The sequence below is a fragment of the Nyctereutes procyonoides genome, unplaced genomic scaffold (assembly GCF_905146905.1).
Source record: "Nyctereutes procyonoides isolate TBG_1078 unplaced genomic scaffold, NYPRO_anot_genome, whole genome shotgun sequence".
Classification (NCBI taxonomy): Eukaryota; Metazoa; Chordata; class Mammalia; order Carnivora; family Canidae; genus Nyctereutes; species Nyctereutes procyonoides.
The window spans coordinates 8,008,157-8,023,784 of record NW_026575052.1 but is presented as its reverse complement, the minus strand read 5'-3'; the positions used below and the strand labels follow the sequence as shown (position 1 = coordinate 8,023,784).

At 58.5% G+C, this 15,628-nt stretch overlaps 1 protein-coding gene across 6 annotated transcripts in view; it reads right to left on the bottom strand.

Moving 5' to 3' along the window:
• Nucleotides 1–13,577: 13,577 nt before the first annotated feature.
• The window catches only part of ALPL (alkaline phosphatase, biomineralization associated), a 52,968-nt gene continuing 50,917 nt past the window's right edge, over nt 13,578–15,628 (bottom strand). For all 6 annotated transcript variants that reach the window (XM_055332864.1, XM_055332867.1, XM_055332866.1 and 3 more), the window contains 2 exons: nt 15,169–15,288; nt 13,578–14,570 (listed from right to left, as the gene is read on the bottom strand). In XM_055332864.1, coding sequence (XP_055188839.1) covers nt 14,302–14,570; nt 15,169–15,288 — 389 coding nt within the window. In that variant the 3' untranslated portion in view covers nt 13,578–14,301. The remainder of the gene's footprint in view (nt 14,571–15,168; nt 15,289–15,628) is intronic.

Here is a 15,628-nt window from a genome sequence, read left to right as displayed (position 1 = left end):
GTGGGAGGGGGGGTTTGAGATATCTCAGTGCATACAGAGCCTACCGTGGAGGCAGTGAGATGTGAAAATGGTGGAATGAGCACTGGGCTGGGAATCCTGAGTCCTGGCTTCCAATTTGGTTTCTGCTCTGTGACCGTGGGCAAGTCACTGTCCCTCTCTGGGCACCTCTGCTGCAAATGGACGAGATTATTTCAGAGGTCACTGAAGACTGTGATTCCATGCACCTGCCCCAGAATGGGAGGTTTTCCTCCTAGGGGGCCCCCCTTGCCCACCCTTGCTTCTTGGGTTCCCTGGGGCTGGGCTGAGGGGCTGGGAGCTGGCCATGCCCGTTACCCCTCGTGGACCCTCAAGCTCACCACAGACCTGCCAATGCCCTGTCTTCTGCCTCCACCTGACAGACAAGTGCCCCCCTTAGGGGGAAGGGGGCCTCCCTGGCTTCTCAGCCAGCACCCAGCTTAACCCCTGCCATCCCATGCTCTGGGCACTCCAGGTCGAGGGGTCTCAGCTGGCCTAGAGTTACGGGCCTCGCCGCTGCGCCCTCCCCCAACTCCCATGGAGGGGGCAGCCAGGCACAGCTGCTGTGAGTCCACATCCTTGTGTGTGTCTGTCCACACTTTTTAGGCACCATGCCAAAGGCCAGCCTTCCGGCCCCAACACCCATTTTGGAAGCCCCCGTGGCTGTGTGTATGTTGGTAACAGTTGTACAAAATAAATTCTATTTATCGCTATTGTACCCCGAGTTGGGCCTGGCTCTGCGTGAACCCTGCCCAGACCGACTCCAGGCCTGCCCGGCCCCCTCACCCACCCTTCGGAGCTGCTGGGCTCCGGGGGACCTCCACGGCCGGGCCACGGGTCCTGTGACCGCCAGCCGTGCTTCCTCCCCCGCGTGCTGCCCTTCGCTGCACCCTGTTCCCCTTCCTCCCCAGGAGGGGAAGGGGAAGAAGACAGCTCTGGGGCCGACGTAGGTTGCAGTCCTGGCGCCATCCCTTCCTAGCTGGGTGGCCTTGAGAAGCTCGAGCCACAGCTTCCACTTCTGTGAAACGGGAGCGGTCGTATCTCTCGCAGGGGTTTGTGATGAGGGTTCATGAGGCAGGTGGATATGAAACACCTGGCCCAGGGTCTGGCACTCGGAGGGGGCTCAGGACGGGCTTCCCCTCTGTTCTGTTGCTCAACGAAGCCCAAGGATGTCCTCGATGTGGCCAGCAGGGGGCGCCAAGGGACCGCTTACCAGGGGCAGATGGGGGCCAGGGAAGGGGCTCGGGTGCTGGGCAGTCACAGTAGAGTACGGGGTGACCAGGGCGTGCACAATCCGGGGTCCGGCCTGGGTGAGGGACACATGGAGGAGGCTCCACCGCACTGGTGCCTGAGCATCCTGGAAAAGCCTAGGAAAGCGCCCCTGGGGCGGGGAACTGCAGGTGCAAACGTGCAGGGGGGGTGGGGGGCCCTGGAATTGGGAAGGTAGCAAACAGTTGTTTTTGTTTTTAAGATTTTCTTTCTGTACTGAGAGTGTGTGTGCAGCAGCCGGGGAGCGGCAGAGGGAGGAGGAGAGGGGATCCCAAGCGGACTCCCCGCGGAGAGCAGACCGAGGCTCCATCTCAGGACCCTGGGATCATGAGCGGAAATCCTGACCTGAGCCGCGCAGGTGCCCGCCCACAGCTCTGGGTGATGGGAAGTTGACAGGGTGGCGATGAGGCCAGAGGCCACGTGGCCTTGAATGCCGGACCAAGGGGCCCAGAGGACTTGAAACCCAGACTGCCCTTGAGAGAAGCTGGGGTTGCTGGTGGAGAGCAGCGGGGCAGCGTCGGCAGGGAGGGGAAGGTCAAGGAGGACAGTGGGCAGGCCTGGAAGGAAGGGGGCGAGGGGGGGCATCTGGGTGACAGGCCGGGATGGGGTGAGGCAGCCCCCCTCTGAGGTAGGAGTGCAGGGGGGAGAGCAGCTTGGGGTGGGCACATGCCCTGGCCTCCCCAGGACGGTGGTGAGCGCACCCGGGGGCTGCCCTGCTTTTCCTGACCTTGGCGCTAGGCTGTCTGGGGCCACCCAGGGGCGGTGACTCACACCCCGTCCCTAACCCCACCCACCCGGTCTGGCTCCCGGCTGCCTGGCTCCGCGGTCCCCCACCAGTTGGCCCCCTCCCCTGTGCAGCCCCCCCCACCCCGTCTGTCCGGGAGCCCGAATGCGCCCCCTTCCGTCTTGTCCTCGCCTCCCCTCGGTCTCAGGCCCTGTCTCCTCCCGCTGCCGCCACCGCCACCGCCGCCGCCACCGCAGGGCCGCAGCCACAGTTCAGCACCAAGGTCAAGAGCTTCGCGCCGAGCTGCTTCACCTCCTCTCTCTACTTGGGGCGCGGGGTTTGGGCTCTCCGGCCTCGGTTTCCTCATCCGCACAGTGGGGACGCCAGTAGTTCGGGCTTCGCTACCCTGACCTGAGGAGTCAGGGGTGCGGCCCCAGCACGGGGTGTGCTCCAAAAATACTGTGCGGGTCGGGGGGCGCGGGGACAGATTAGTCATTAATGGGGACCGTATCCGAGGATGTGGGGTCGGCTTTCTGTGCGGAAGATGGAGTAACCGGTGCCGCCCGACAGATGTCCGGACTTTGTGTGGTTGCCAGTTGCTCCCCTGAGCCTCAGCGCCCCGGCTTTGCTGGGATCCACGGTCCTTTCATCAAGGGGCTTGGGCACCCCCACCCGTGTCCCTTTACTCCCCGCGCACGCATCACTGCTGCTGGAGCCCTGGGGCTGTTGTGGCGGGTGCACAACCTGCCTTTGCCCCTCTGCCTGCCCAGTCCCGCCAGCACCCCATGGGGGGCCAGGCCTCTGGGCTGGGCCCTGACCCACCCCGACCTCTCGGGGCTCCAAGGTGGGGCCACGGAGGCTGAGGATGACTCTGGCCTCTGGGATCAAAGTGTCTAACGCTGTTTCTCTTGTGCCCGAGCCAGCTGCATGCTCACTCCGGGTTCTGAGGTGGGGAGGGCAGGCCAGGACACTGACCTGAGCCTGGAATTAGGGCCCGGGTGGGGGGCGCCGGGCTCCGGGAAGCACTGGACTCTACTTAGGAATGACTCCGGTGGTGGAAATGGCAGCCAGAGGTTTCTCCAGACGCAGGAGGCAGGAGGCCTCCCGTGGAGGGCCTTGGGCGTCTGGCTGACCTGACACCCATCTCCCCTGCCCCAGAGCTGGTACCTGTCCCTCCAGGTCCCGGGTTCATCATCTGTAGAAGGAGGACAAAGCCTCACCTATTGCTGTGAAGAGGCTGTCTGGCTTCTAAGGTGCCTGGCATAAGACCCATGCCCACTAGGAAGGGTCCTCCCCTGTCCCCCAGCAGCTGGGGGTGTCCCTGAGCATCCATGGCTAACCCAGAGGTGATTTTGCCAAAGAGACAGCCACAGGCCCAGGCCCGCCCAGCGCCGGGGGACTGGGACCTGGATGTTCTCTACTGCTTGGGCCACAGGGGGTACTTAGCCAGGGACCCTGGAATGTAGAGGTCCCTCCCTCCCTGTACCCGCCCTGCCAAGGGGACAGCCAGGGACGGAGCCTCCTGAAATAACCAGATCTGGTTAGTGAGGCTAATTTTAAAAGCCACTCTGGCTGCCCCATGGGCCCTTCTGGGAAGCCATGAATGTCCCTGTGTTGCCCCTGGGACACGGGGTGAGGGGGGAACAGCAGGAGCTGAGGATGGACTCCCACCCCTGACTGTGAGCACAGGAGACCCCCAGCTGCCTGCCACAGGGCCTGCCCACCCCAGGACCCAGAGCCCCGGGTCCAATGTTGGGGCTCAGGGGCCCAGCCTCTGCCCCGGTCCACTCAGGGCAAACCCTGGTGGGCTCTCTGGACCCTGCAGGCCCTGCGCTGGTCTCCACAAAGCATGCTGGGCAGGGGGCCACACGTAAGCTCTCTGGCTCTGACTCGCCTCCCTCCCGCAATCTCCACTGCTCACTCTCCATGTCCCTTCATCTCCGGATCTCTGCCTCTCTCTGTGCATGACACCCGAGGTCCCTCTTTGCAGGGGTGGCTCCGTCCCCCTCTCTCTGGGCCCATCACGAAGGAGGTCAGACAGCATTCCTGAGGAGCCATAGGCTGGACCATGCATACCAACTGGGAGTCATGTCCTCCTGAGCACTGGGGACCCGCTGGGAAGGACAGCTGTCCTGGAGGCAGACGGGAGCTGTAGCTGGGCAGGCAGGGGCCACGTCGAGGCACGACGTGGGCCATCTGGACAGGCCAGATGCCAGCAGAAGGAATGAGCTCCAGGGGTAGGGTTGCCAGATTTAGCAAGTAGAAACACAGTGCCCAGTTAAACTTGAATTTCAGATAAACAAGAAATAATTTTTAGTTTAAGTATACCTCATGCAATATTTGGGACATACTTATACTAAAAAATCATCCCTTGTTTATTTGAAATTCAAGTTTAACTGGGGCATCCTATATTTTAACTGGCAACCCTAGCCTGGGAGGCTCCAGGAGTGAGCCGAGAGGTTTCTCAGGAACAGCAGGCTTCAGAGACCGCGGGAGCCCCAGCCTGGGGGGCATAGCATGACCGTGCCCTGGCTCACGGTGGGGGCACACCTGCCCGCAGGGAGATTTCAAATTTCTGGGGGTAGGGACCGTCCTTGGGAGCCTGGGGGCAGGGGGCCATGACCCTGACACCAGGCACCACCTATACAACCGTAGACCTCAGAAGGGAGGGGCTGCGTGCGTTGTGCTGACCCGCAGTGCCTGACCGGGCCCTGCGCATAGTAGGGGCTTCATAAATATCTGCTAAATGAATGAAGAATCCTCCCGACCCATCCCCATGGGGACCGATGCTTGGCCAGCAGGGGGCTCCAGCAGCCTGCCTCCCCAGCTCCTTGGTGCTGACGGGTGTGTGCAGCGCCCCAACCCTGGGGGCTCCCCAAAGTGAGCTGCAGAATGGGAGTGAAGGGCAGAGGGGACGGGGAGACGGGACCTGTTTTTCTCTATAGCACCCCTGTCCCGGACTCCACTATCCACTCAGGGGTCAGCCTGGGCAAGTGCGTGGTGGCGGGTGGGGACTAGGGAAAGGTGACATCTGGCTTCTGGCATTGGGGGGTTGCCTGGGACTAAAGTGGAGGGGCAGGCCACAGAGGTGGTGTCAGGGCTCCTTCAAGGGGCACTCGGCAGCCAGGGGGAGCTGCTGGCCTCATCCCCGCTGCAGGGATGACACGACCCAGGTCCCCCCCCCCCCAACATTCATTCTTTCATTCATTCGCTTGCTGACTCACCCATTGTCACCATTTGCTGAGATGACCTCACTTGGGGTCTTGTGCAAAAGGACCTGAACAATTTGGGCTCAGTGGGAGCACACCTGTTCCAGGGACTGCACCACCCCTGGCTCTGTGCAATCCTGGGCAAGGGACTGAGGACCTGGGTCATATCATCCCTGCAGTGGGGATGAGGCCAGCAGCTACCCACTGGGGTAGCTGAACAGGGAGCCGGGGCCTGCCCACAGCAGGTACTGCAGGAGGCGGGCCGTCCTGGTCACCGTTATTATTACTGTCAGTGTCCTCGTGAGGTCCCCGTGTGCTGGGCAGGGAGCTGCCACCGGCCCCCGAGGCCCTGGCTTCATGGCCAGTGTCACACTGAGGTTTCATCGTCTAACCCCCTATCCATCTTTCTCAAGGAAGGTCATCTCTTTCAAGGATCTTCTGGCTCCTAGATGCAGCAAGGAATCCTTGGGGGGGGGCGGTGGCGGGGGGGGGCGGCTGGGAAGCAAGAGGTAGGGATGGAGCTTAGAGCGGTCATCTGAAGGCAGGGCACGCGCCTGGCCCCCTCTAACTGCAGTGCGAGCTGGAGCTTGTCTCTTCCTGCCCCCAGGCCTCGGTTTCCCCAGTGGTACAGCAAGGGTGTAGGGCTGGACACCTTCCATGCCCTGGAAGGGGCCTTTCTGTGTGTCATCCTGTTAGTAACGGTTTAGCCTGTAATCACATCTGCCCTGGGAAGAACTAACACAGCGTTTCTTTAAATGGGGCTCTAATTGCGGCTTGTAGTGGAGTCAGATGCTCCCCATCCCCCAGCTGGTCTGAATCAGGGAGGCTGTCCCGACCTGCCCTGCCAGGCCCAGGAGTCCCCTGGGATGGCTCTAGCTGTCCCCCGGTCGGTGACGGGTCAGGGACTGACATCTCCTGAGGACCTACTGTGTGCCGGGCCCTTTCCATCCTAAGGACTCTGGCTCATCTCACTATGGCTCTGGGAGGTGGGGGCCACTGAAACCACTTTTCAGAGAGAAAAATGTGCGGGGAAGTACAGTCACTTACCCGAGGCTGCTCGCTAGGATGCGGCAGGGCTGGGATTTGAACCCAGATCTGTTTGATTCCAGGGCTTCGTTCTCAGCCTGAAGCTGAGGAGACACGCCCCCCACCCCGGCTCAGTCAAACCTCCCTCCTGGGGGGCTCTGAGGGAGCACCAAGCACCGCCCGAGGCCCCCGCCAGCGCCCCTGTCGCAGCTTTCTCTGTCCACATGTGACCACAGCCATTCTGCTCCTTCCCCAGCGGTTGGGACGGAGAACAGGGTGTTAGTGGACGTGGCCAGAGGCAGCTCCCCTCTCCTGGGGTGGGGCAGGGGCCTGCGGTTTCCCTGTTTGTTCTGGAGATCCCAGCCGCTTCCCCGAGGAGACAGCTAGCGGTTCCCAGGCCGCAGCCCCTCGGGTGGAGCCAGACCACGGCTGGCCAGCCTGGGAGCACTGCCCGCCAGCCCCACTGGGCTGTGCCAGGCCCTGGCGCTGGGTGGTCTGGGCAGGGGCCAGGGTGGGGGGGCTCGATCTGGGCTGTGCGACAGGAGCCAGGACGGGAGCCAGGCTCAGGGCTGCCCTGCCAGGGACTTGGAGCTGGGTGGGGGGTTCCTGAAGGCTGGGGATAGCTGGCCAAGGGGTAGAGACAGGCATGGGGCAAACATTGCCTTGTGGGGAACCCAGGAGGGAAGGCCCCAGCCCCCAGTTCCCTCTGAGGGCCTCAAGAGAAACATTCACCCTCCCCAGGATTGTCTCTGTTGGATGGTTTCAACCCAACCACTGAGTTGGTTGAGACAAAAGCCTACCTGAGAGCCTGGTGGAGAAGTCAGGGTGGCAGGCGGAAGACCTAGATCCCAGCTCCGCCCTCCTCTGGACCTCAGTTTCTCCATCTGTACAACAGGAAAGGGACAGGAACCCACGCTTGACCAGAGCTCCTCCGCCTGGGTAGGCAGTAGGTGAGGGGTGGGTAGCCCAGGCTGGAAAGATCGCAGTTGTTCCCAAATTCACTTCCAGAAGCCTCTGGCACCACCTCCTCCCTGCCCAGCACACACCTTGGACGAGACCCAGAGGTGAACACCTGCCGGAGTGGAAAGAGCTCCTGTGGGTTTTGGAGTCTGACAGCCCCCGGTTCAAATCCTGGCCGCTGGCCGTCTGTGATTTGGGCACATCCCACTCTCCCTGTGCCCTACAGCTTTAAGTACCATGGTGACCTCCTTCTCTCTCCAGCTGGGCTCTTCCACGGAACTCCAGACTCTTCCTTCCCAGCGACCTATGGGCACGTCCGCCCCCAAGTCCGATGGGCATCTCTAAGCTAACGTGGTCCAAACCGCGTCTGTATTTTCCCTCCACATCTGTTCCCCCATATCTATAAATGGCACTCCACCCAGGTGCCCAGGCCAAAAATCAGGGGGCATCCCTGCTTCCGCTATTTCCTCTGCTCCCCACAGGGAGCCCATCAGCAAGCCCTGCTGGCTTTAACTACCAAACATGTCTGGGATCCAGCTGCTTCCCGCCACCACCACACTTCGCCGGTCCAAGCCACCGCCACCTCCACCCCCAGCAACAACTGCCCTCCGGCATCTCCTCCTGGCGTTCCCGGTCCCTTCCCTGCACAGCAGCCAGAGCGATCTTTCCTAAGCGTCAACGGGACCACATCACCCATTGTGCTGTGTGACTTCAACTTGTTGTCTGACCGTCTCTGGGCTGCCTTCCTCCCTGGCTTCCAGCCCTGACCTTTGGCAGGGGGACAGTGCAGCCCCAGGAGATCCCTCAGGAGGGGGGGCAAAGGGCCCACGAAGCATCAAAACCTGCCGCGAGGTGGACGTCAGGACCTGCTCGTGCCCAGATAGCAGGCGGCAGCTGCTCAGCCTTGGCCCAGAGCTCTGGCAGGCAAAGGGGTAACTGGTCACATCTCAGGCTCCTCCAGATCCTGCCTCCAGACCCTCCCCCACCCCGGCCCAGCCAGGCGTCCACAGGGCACAGCCTCTCCGCTGCCCTGGTTTCCCAACCAGGTGACCTGAGTGAGGCTAATTCCAGGGCCCTAAGCCAGAGTGTACAGGCCCAGGCTGACCTCGGAGACCCCGGAGCCAGCCACCCTGCACGGGCAGGTGCAGGCAGGGGCTCTGCTGGAGGCCTAGGGTCATTCCCCACCAGGACGAGGGCACAGGTCCCACAGGACAGGAGCTCCACCAGTGAGGTCTCTCCCCTGCCACCTTCGCAGCGTTACATTCCTGAGTCCTCCTCGCTGCTCCTTACCCTGCTATCGGGATGATGAAATCCCCCACTCGGGAGCCGCAGCGCTTGGCTTCCCATCCTTCACCCCTTGTTAGTGGTGTGGCTTTGCTTAAGTCACCAATTTCTCTCTGCTTCTGTTCCTTCATCTGGAAACCGGGGATAGAAACAGGCCCGCCCTCTGGGAGTGGGGGGTGGTGGTAAAGGGCTAGGTGCCCTGTGAGGCAGTAGGAGCAGTGCTGGCACTCTGGGGACCCCATAGAAATGTTGGCCAGTGTGCCCGCAGCTCGGGTTCCGATGATCCTCAGTCCCTGCTCCAGCGGGTAGGAGGGACAGGTGGCTGCGGCTGGTGGCGGACCCCAACCCAGCCTGCCCCACTGCTTGCCTAGTGGGGCCCATGTATGCCCCCCATCCTAAGGCCGGTGCAGATGGCTGAGGAGCCAGAAGAGGGCCTGGAGCCATGGTCGTGGCAGCAACACAAGGAAGCCACCCAGAAACTCGGGAGACCAAATCCCCTTCTGAGAACTTAATCTCCCAGGCCCCCCACCCCCACCCGCAGATGGCTGGTGCTAGATCTCACTGGGAGGTCTTGGGTTAGCCACCAGGGCTAATTATAAACTCCGCGGGCTTGGGGCTCTTACTACCCCATCGAAGGGCTTCTGCGGCTCATGGGACCTGGGTTGTTGGCCTTGGAGAGATTAGCACCCAGAGGCCAGGGAGGGGATACGGGCTGCAAGTCCGGCAGGCCTAGGTGCAGCCTGCAGCTGGCACTTCCAAGCCGTGGCCCCAGCAGGTCCTGCTCTGCCAAGCCTCTCCTTTCTCATATGCAAAACGGAGATGGTATTTTCTAGCTCACAGGATTGTGGGGGGCTTATATGTGACAAATGTACCCTCAAGGTGGCAACTTCACTACCATGTCTTGAGTGCTTCGGTGGGTGTGCGGTGCAGAAGGGGTATGTTACTCTCTCCTTCCCTCAATCTCAGAGCAATTTGCTGATGACCTTTTCATTCATGAGCTGGTCCAGCTTCTTGACAAACAGGACTAGGACTCCCAGGCCCATACTTGGGGTTTGTCCCAGGCCCCCCACCTGCCGACTCCAGGGCCCCAGCTTCTTCTGCATGGTCTACTGTAGTAGATTCCTTGGGCAGCCAAGATGATCTCTTAAAAAATGATGTTTACTCCCCAGCTCCAGAACCTTCCATGGCTCCCCAGGGTGTTCATGGTCTACTTCCAGCTTCTTGGAATGGCATTTGAGGCCCTCCTGCCCCCACGTCCCCACGATGTCTCCTTCTGCAGTCTCCTCTGTACCCTCACGTCCCACCTCAGGGCTCCTCGGCCTGTCAAGCCCCAGCTCACTTCTTGCCTTCTCTGCCTCTATGCCTGCCCCATCGTGCCCCCTCCCCCCCGTTAGGTAGGTGCCCCCTCCCTGCCCCCATAGCTTCTTGCTTTTCTGCTGCACTGGGACAGCTCCTGGCAATCTGGGTCGTGAGATAGGTGCTTTCCCAGGACAGAGGCCTTCCCGTTCATAGCCATCTCCCGGGCAAAGCACGGAGTAAAGCAGGGGCCCTGAGCTCATTAGCATCTGTCTGAAGGAGCTTAGTGCCAGAGCACCAGAGTGCTGGGGACTGTGCAAACAGGGGAGCCATATACCCTGGATGGGCAGCCATCTCTTGGCTCTGATTGCCCTGCAGAAACGTGGGGCAGTACGTTTTTCAAAAAAGCCAGAGACTTCATTTCTCAGCCTCTTATGCATCTACATGGGGTCATAAGACTAGTTCTCACCAATGGATCATGGGTGGAATTGATGCGTGTCACCTCCAGGAAGAAGTAGTTAAAGAGGAGCGCCCCCCTCCCCCGCCAGCCATCAATGTGCTGCTTGGACAGAACTTCAGTAGCTCTGGGGAGACAGAACAGAGCATCCAGGACTTGGAGGAGGGCAGAGCCACAAGGTGGAAAGAGCCTGGGTCCCTGTCACCTGACCAGAGGCACCACCGTATGTTTGAGATAGAAATAAACTCTTTTTCAACAAATTTTATTGGGAAACCTGGGTGGCTCCAGTGGTTGAGTGTCTGCCTTCAGCTCAGGTTGTGACCCCGGGGTCCTGGGATCGAGTTCTGCGTTGGGCTCCCTGCAGGGAGCCTGCTTCTCCCTCTGCCTGTGTCTCTCATGAATAAATAAAAATAAGTAAATAAAAAATGAAAAACTTTTATTTAACAGAGAATAAGGGAGCAGAAGCCAGGGGAGTGGCAGAGGGAGAGGGAGAAGCACTGAGCAGGGAGCCCAACACAGGGGTCGATCCCAGGACCGGGTCCCAGGACCCTGGGATCATGGCCTGAGCCAAAGGCAGACGCTTAACCGATTGAGCCATCCAGGCACCCAGAAATAAACTCTTAATGTGTTAAGTTCTGGATTTATCTGTAACACAAGGCAGGATTATGTGGATGAATAGAAGTGGATTTGTCAGCCCCTCTTTTTTCTTCTTCCTGAGAAAGCAGCTGAAGGCACTGGAAACCCCTGTGTTGTGGGCAGATGATCACCACTAGCTTCTTTTTTTTTTAAGATTTTATTTATTTATTCATGAGAGATACAGAGAGAGGCACAGACATAGGCAGAGGGAGAAGCAGGCTCCATGCAGGGAGCCTGACATGGGACTCGATCCCGGGTCTCCAGGATCACACCCTGGGCTGAAGGCAGTGCTAAACTGCTGAGCCACTGGGCTACCCACCACTAGCTTCTAATGGGGGTGGTGGATGGAGCTGGGACCTCTGGCTTGCCCCCTGGCATGGATTATAGTTACAATAAAGGTGACAAGTGACATGAGAGCACGGGGGCCCCAGCTTGGGTGAGGGGGGCAGGGGGTGTCTGAGCACCGTGGATTCTTCTTGAAGCCCATGGCCCAGACTCAGGGTGGGAAGAGCTTTCTGCTCTGTGGGATAGAAGTGCTCACTACGTGCTTGACACTGCTGCCCTGTGCTCTCCACCTTCAGGTGTAGGGATGAAGTAGCAGCAGAGTTAAAGAATTTGCCCTGGGTCACAAACACATGTTCCCGCTTGTCTTGGGCTCCTGGGCCATGCTTTCCAACCCCCTTAAGTGTGTCGCAAAGTTTAACAGATGCTGTGTGTGCCCTGTTTGTCTCCTCTGAGCATCTCATGTTCCAGAACATGCCTGGGGGCTTTCTTTCAGTCCTCAGAGGCAAGTTGGAAGTGCCAGAGTATTCTCTTTCCGGGAAGCAGCCCCCATCCAACAAGAGTAGAGTTGGGGAATAAACGTCCCAGCTCCCTCGCCTGGCAGTGGGAGGATTGAGGCACATCCTCTACTGGGTCTCCCCATGGCCCAGGGTGGGCTTGAGCCCTACCTGCCCCTGATGGTAATCTGCTTCATAACTTACCTTTTATCAGCTTCCTTTCTCCGTCCTACCTCCCCGCTCTCGGCCTGGCAGGTGCCTTCCATACTCTTTCACAAACCACTTGTACACAAATCTCAGGGTCTGCCTTTGGAAAACCCAACCTAAGACACAAAGTATGGGTTTGTACCCTGAGTCGCGGAAGTTGATTCCAGGTGGTACTGGTGAACTTTTAAAACTTGACTGCTCACCTGTGAATTTGAACCAGTGTTAGGAAATAATAGTAGAAGTAGGACAAACATTGTGACGGTGGTATGAGGGGATCTCTTCGCCCTGGCAAGGATGTAAGAGTGCAGTTTTTAATTTTCTATCCCGGCATTAGCATGGCTGTGTTTCCCTTTTTTGCCAGAACTGCTGGGAAGTTCAGAGAGAAAGGCTGCTCGATTGCATTTTCTCCCTGAAGGATGGCCCACTTCTGACATGGTCTCTCATCTTTCCGAGCTCACACTTGACTGTGTGTTGAGTCACTAGCGTTGGCTGCGTCAGAATTTTGTTGGCAGGAGGTTGGAAATGTATTATAAACAAATAAAGAATGTCATCAAGTATAGGAGCTTTGGGATGGAATGTGCTGGAATTCGAATCCAAGCCCCACAGTTTAGGGGACCTTGAGCAATCACACCACCTCTTGGACTCTTGATCTCGGCATCTATACATCAGGATGACAGGAGCCTACTTCCTAGTGAAGGTTAAATGAACCGAATCCATAACAAGCATCAAGCACAGAGCTTGGCAGATGGTAAATGATCACTGTGAATTGTTATGATGGTTACCATTCTGGGGACTGTCATCCCAGTAAGGTGAGGAGCAAACCTGTATACCCCAATGTCAGGTGCAATCCTGAGTCTAGTACCCAGGCCTGATCATCAGGAAGAAGAAAGAGATCACAATGGCCAAGCGAGGTCGAAGCTCTGTGAAGGCAAGGAGTCGGTCTGTGCTCTTCACCACAAAATTCTTAAGACCTGGTACAGACACACTCAACACAGCTCAACACAGCTGACCCTTGAACGCAAGGGTTAGGGGTGCCAAACTCCTGCAGAGGCAAAAATCCATGTATAATTTTTGACTGCCCCCAAATTTAACTACAAACAGCCTCCTACTGACTGGAAGTCTTACTGATAATAGTCAATTAATACATATTTTGCATATTGTATGTAGTCTAGCCTGTATTCTTACAATGAAGTCAGCTAGAGGAAAGAAAATATTAAAAATCATAAGGAAAATACAGTTACAGAACTGTATTCATCCAAAAGAATCTGCAAATAAGTGGATCCATGCCATTCAAACCCATGTTGTCAAGGGATTTGTTGAATGAATGAATGAATGAATGAATGATCAGACAGCCCCACTGGGCCAGGGCATGTGTCTCTGTGCGTAGGCGCCGTGCGGCGAGGGTGTCACAGGGCCCTGGGAGAGTTTCTTGCTGTGGGTTTCAGGGCCCAGAGGCATTCTGTTGGATTCTCACAGAACTCAGGACTGGATTGTGTCCCATTTTATGTTTAAGAAAACTGAGACACAGAGACACGAAGCACTTTGTCCAAAGTCACGCAGGTAAGGAGTGCTGAAGCCCCCAGGTCAGCAGGCGGCCCCTGCCTCCCGGCCCGACGCAACCGGCACTCCTGGCCCAGAGTCCAGCTCTTCCCAGAGAAACAAGCTTGTTTCTTTCTCTTCCTCACTGACCACAAAGACTCAGTTCTGTCCTCAGAAATATTTGGAAAGTTTTATTTAAATGTTTTGTGTTCCCTTTTAACCAACACCAAAAAGAGGGAAAAAAAATTTTGCCGTCCCAAACAGGAGTGTTCCTTCAGAGAGGAGTGGGCAATGCATGTTAAGAGCTGAGAAATGTCTGTCTGTCCAGGCTGCTGCTCTTCCCAGCCCAGGAAGCCCTGGGGTCGGATGGCCAGTCCCAGTTCACTTCTTGGGAGCCCCCCGCAGCCTTGGAATGAGTGAGCAAATCCCCTTCCTGTGGAGAACCTGGTCTCCCCTGCAGTAGGGACTTAGCATGATGGGGCCTGGTGGTTCCAGGAGGGAAGGGGAGTGGGAAGGTCAGATCCGGAATGTTCCATGGAAGCTCTGGGGCCTCCGGGTCTGGAGAAATGTGTTTGCTAGAAAAATAAGATGCTTTGAGAATTTCTGCAGTCTGTATTCTCTGCCTGCCCGAGAGAAACCTACTCTGTTGGCCAAAGGGGGCAGCAGGGAGGGAGCGGAGGCCGGAGGCCAGGAACTCGGCTGGCCCTGGTGGAGGATTCCAGAGGGGAGTGAGGTGGGCAGCAGACTTTGGTTTCCTGGGTCCTCTTTCTGGCAGCTGCAGAGGCTGTGAAGGCCTCCGCCTACCTGGCCCTTGAGGTGTGGGCTCCCAGGCGGTGGGCAGCACTGAGAGAGGGAGGCTGGCCATCTGTCATAGGTGGTGGGTGCCCAGGTCCTGGACCCTCAGAATAGGATGCCCACGGGGAGCAGGGCCAGCAGGAGGAGCAGGGGACCTGGAGAAGAAGGGCCACCTGCCGAGCTGGCTGAGGCACAGTGGTCCTGGTTGGCACCGATGCAGGCCGCATAAGCCATCACGTGGGGGATGTAGTTCTGCTCGTGGACGCCATGCAGCAGGTGTGCCATGGGACCCTTGGCGAAGACTGCTACGTCCTCCCCACCGTGGGTCTCGTGGCGCAGAGGCACCGCGGACTGCGCCTGGTAGTTGTTGTGAGCTGTGGGCCAGAAGAAACGCTTGCTGAAGGGCTGCCAGGGGACTGGCACTCTGCAGCAGCGCCCTGCGCTTCCCGGCTGGCTGGAACGCTCGCATTTTATAGAGGAGGAAACGGAGGCTCAGCGCGGGGATGTCATTTTGTGCAAGGCCGCGGGATTTGGGCCGGAGTCTGCTCCCTGCACCCCTGGACCCTCAGAGGAGAAGACTCAACCTCATCTAGGCTGTTTAGATTAGAAGCAAAGAGCCAACTCAGGAGAGCCTCTCACCATCGGCTGCACGGTCAGACCCACAAGGCCCAGTGGGGCATTGTGAGCAACTGAATAGACAACAATATGGAACTAGACAAACACTGAGAAGGGCTCCGGTTTGAGGGATTATACAGCCAGCAACATGTGCCGGGCGCCAGGGTAAGCCCCTCAGACCCAGTTAGGCGGTAGAATCTTCTAGGGAAAAAAGGGAAGCTGAGAGAGGCAGAGTTCGCATGCCCAGGGCCACAGGGCTGCTCCGCAGAAGGGGATTGACTTGAGGTCCTTCTCACCCAAGTCCTGGCCGTTTGGAGCCCTCCCCACCACCCCAGCCCCGGATCTGGGCAACCTCACCGTAGTCCACCATGGAGACGTTCTCTCGCTCACCGCCCACCACCTTGTAGCCAGGCCCGTTGCCATACAGGATGGCCGTGAAGGGCTTCTTGTCCGTGTCACTCACCATGGGGGCCAGACCTGCACAGGAAGGCATCGGCCCAGGAGTCAGGTTGGAGAACCAGGAGGAGAGTCCCGGGCCCTCGCTTGGAAATCCCGAGAGCGCCTTTGAAGAACCTTGAGCCACTCCTTGAAGCCACCTTCCATCCCTGGTTTATTTCCAACTATTCCTCAGTTTTCACTGTGCCTACAACCCTCCCACCTGCTGGTCCACCTGTGTGTCCACCCATCCATCAGGCCATGCATCCATCCTGCTCCCTCGTCCTTCTATCCACCCATCATCCAGGTAGCCACCCATCCACCCACCGGAGCACTCACTTCAGTCCGTCCCCTTACCTTGTGACCACGCGCACCCCTATAG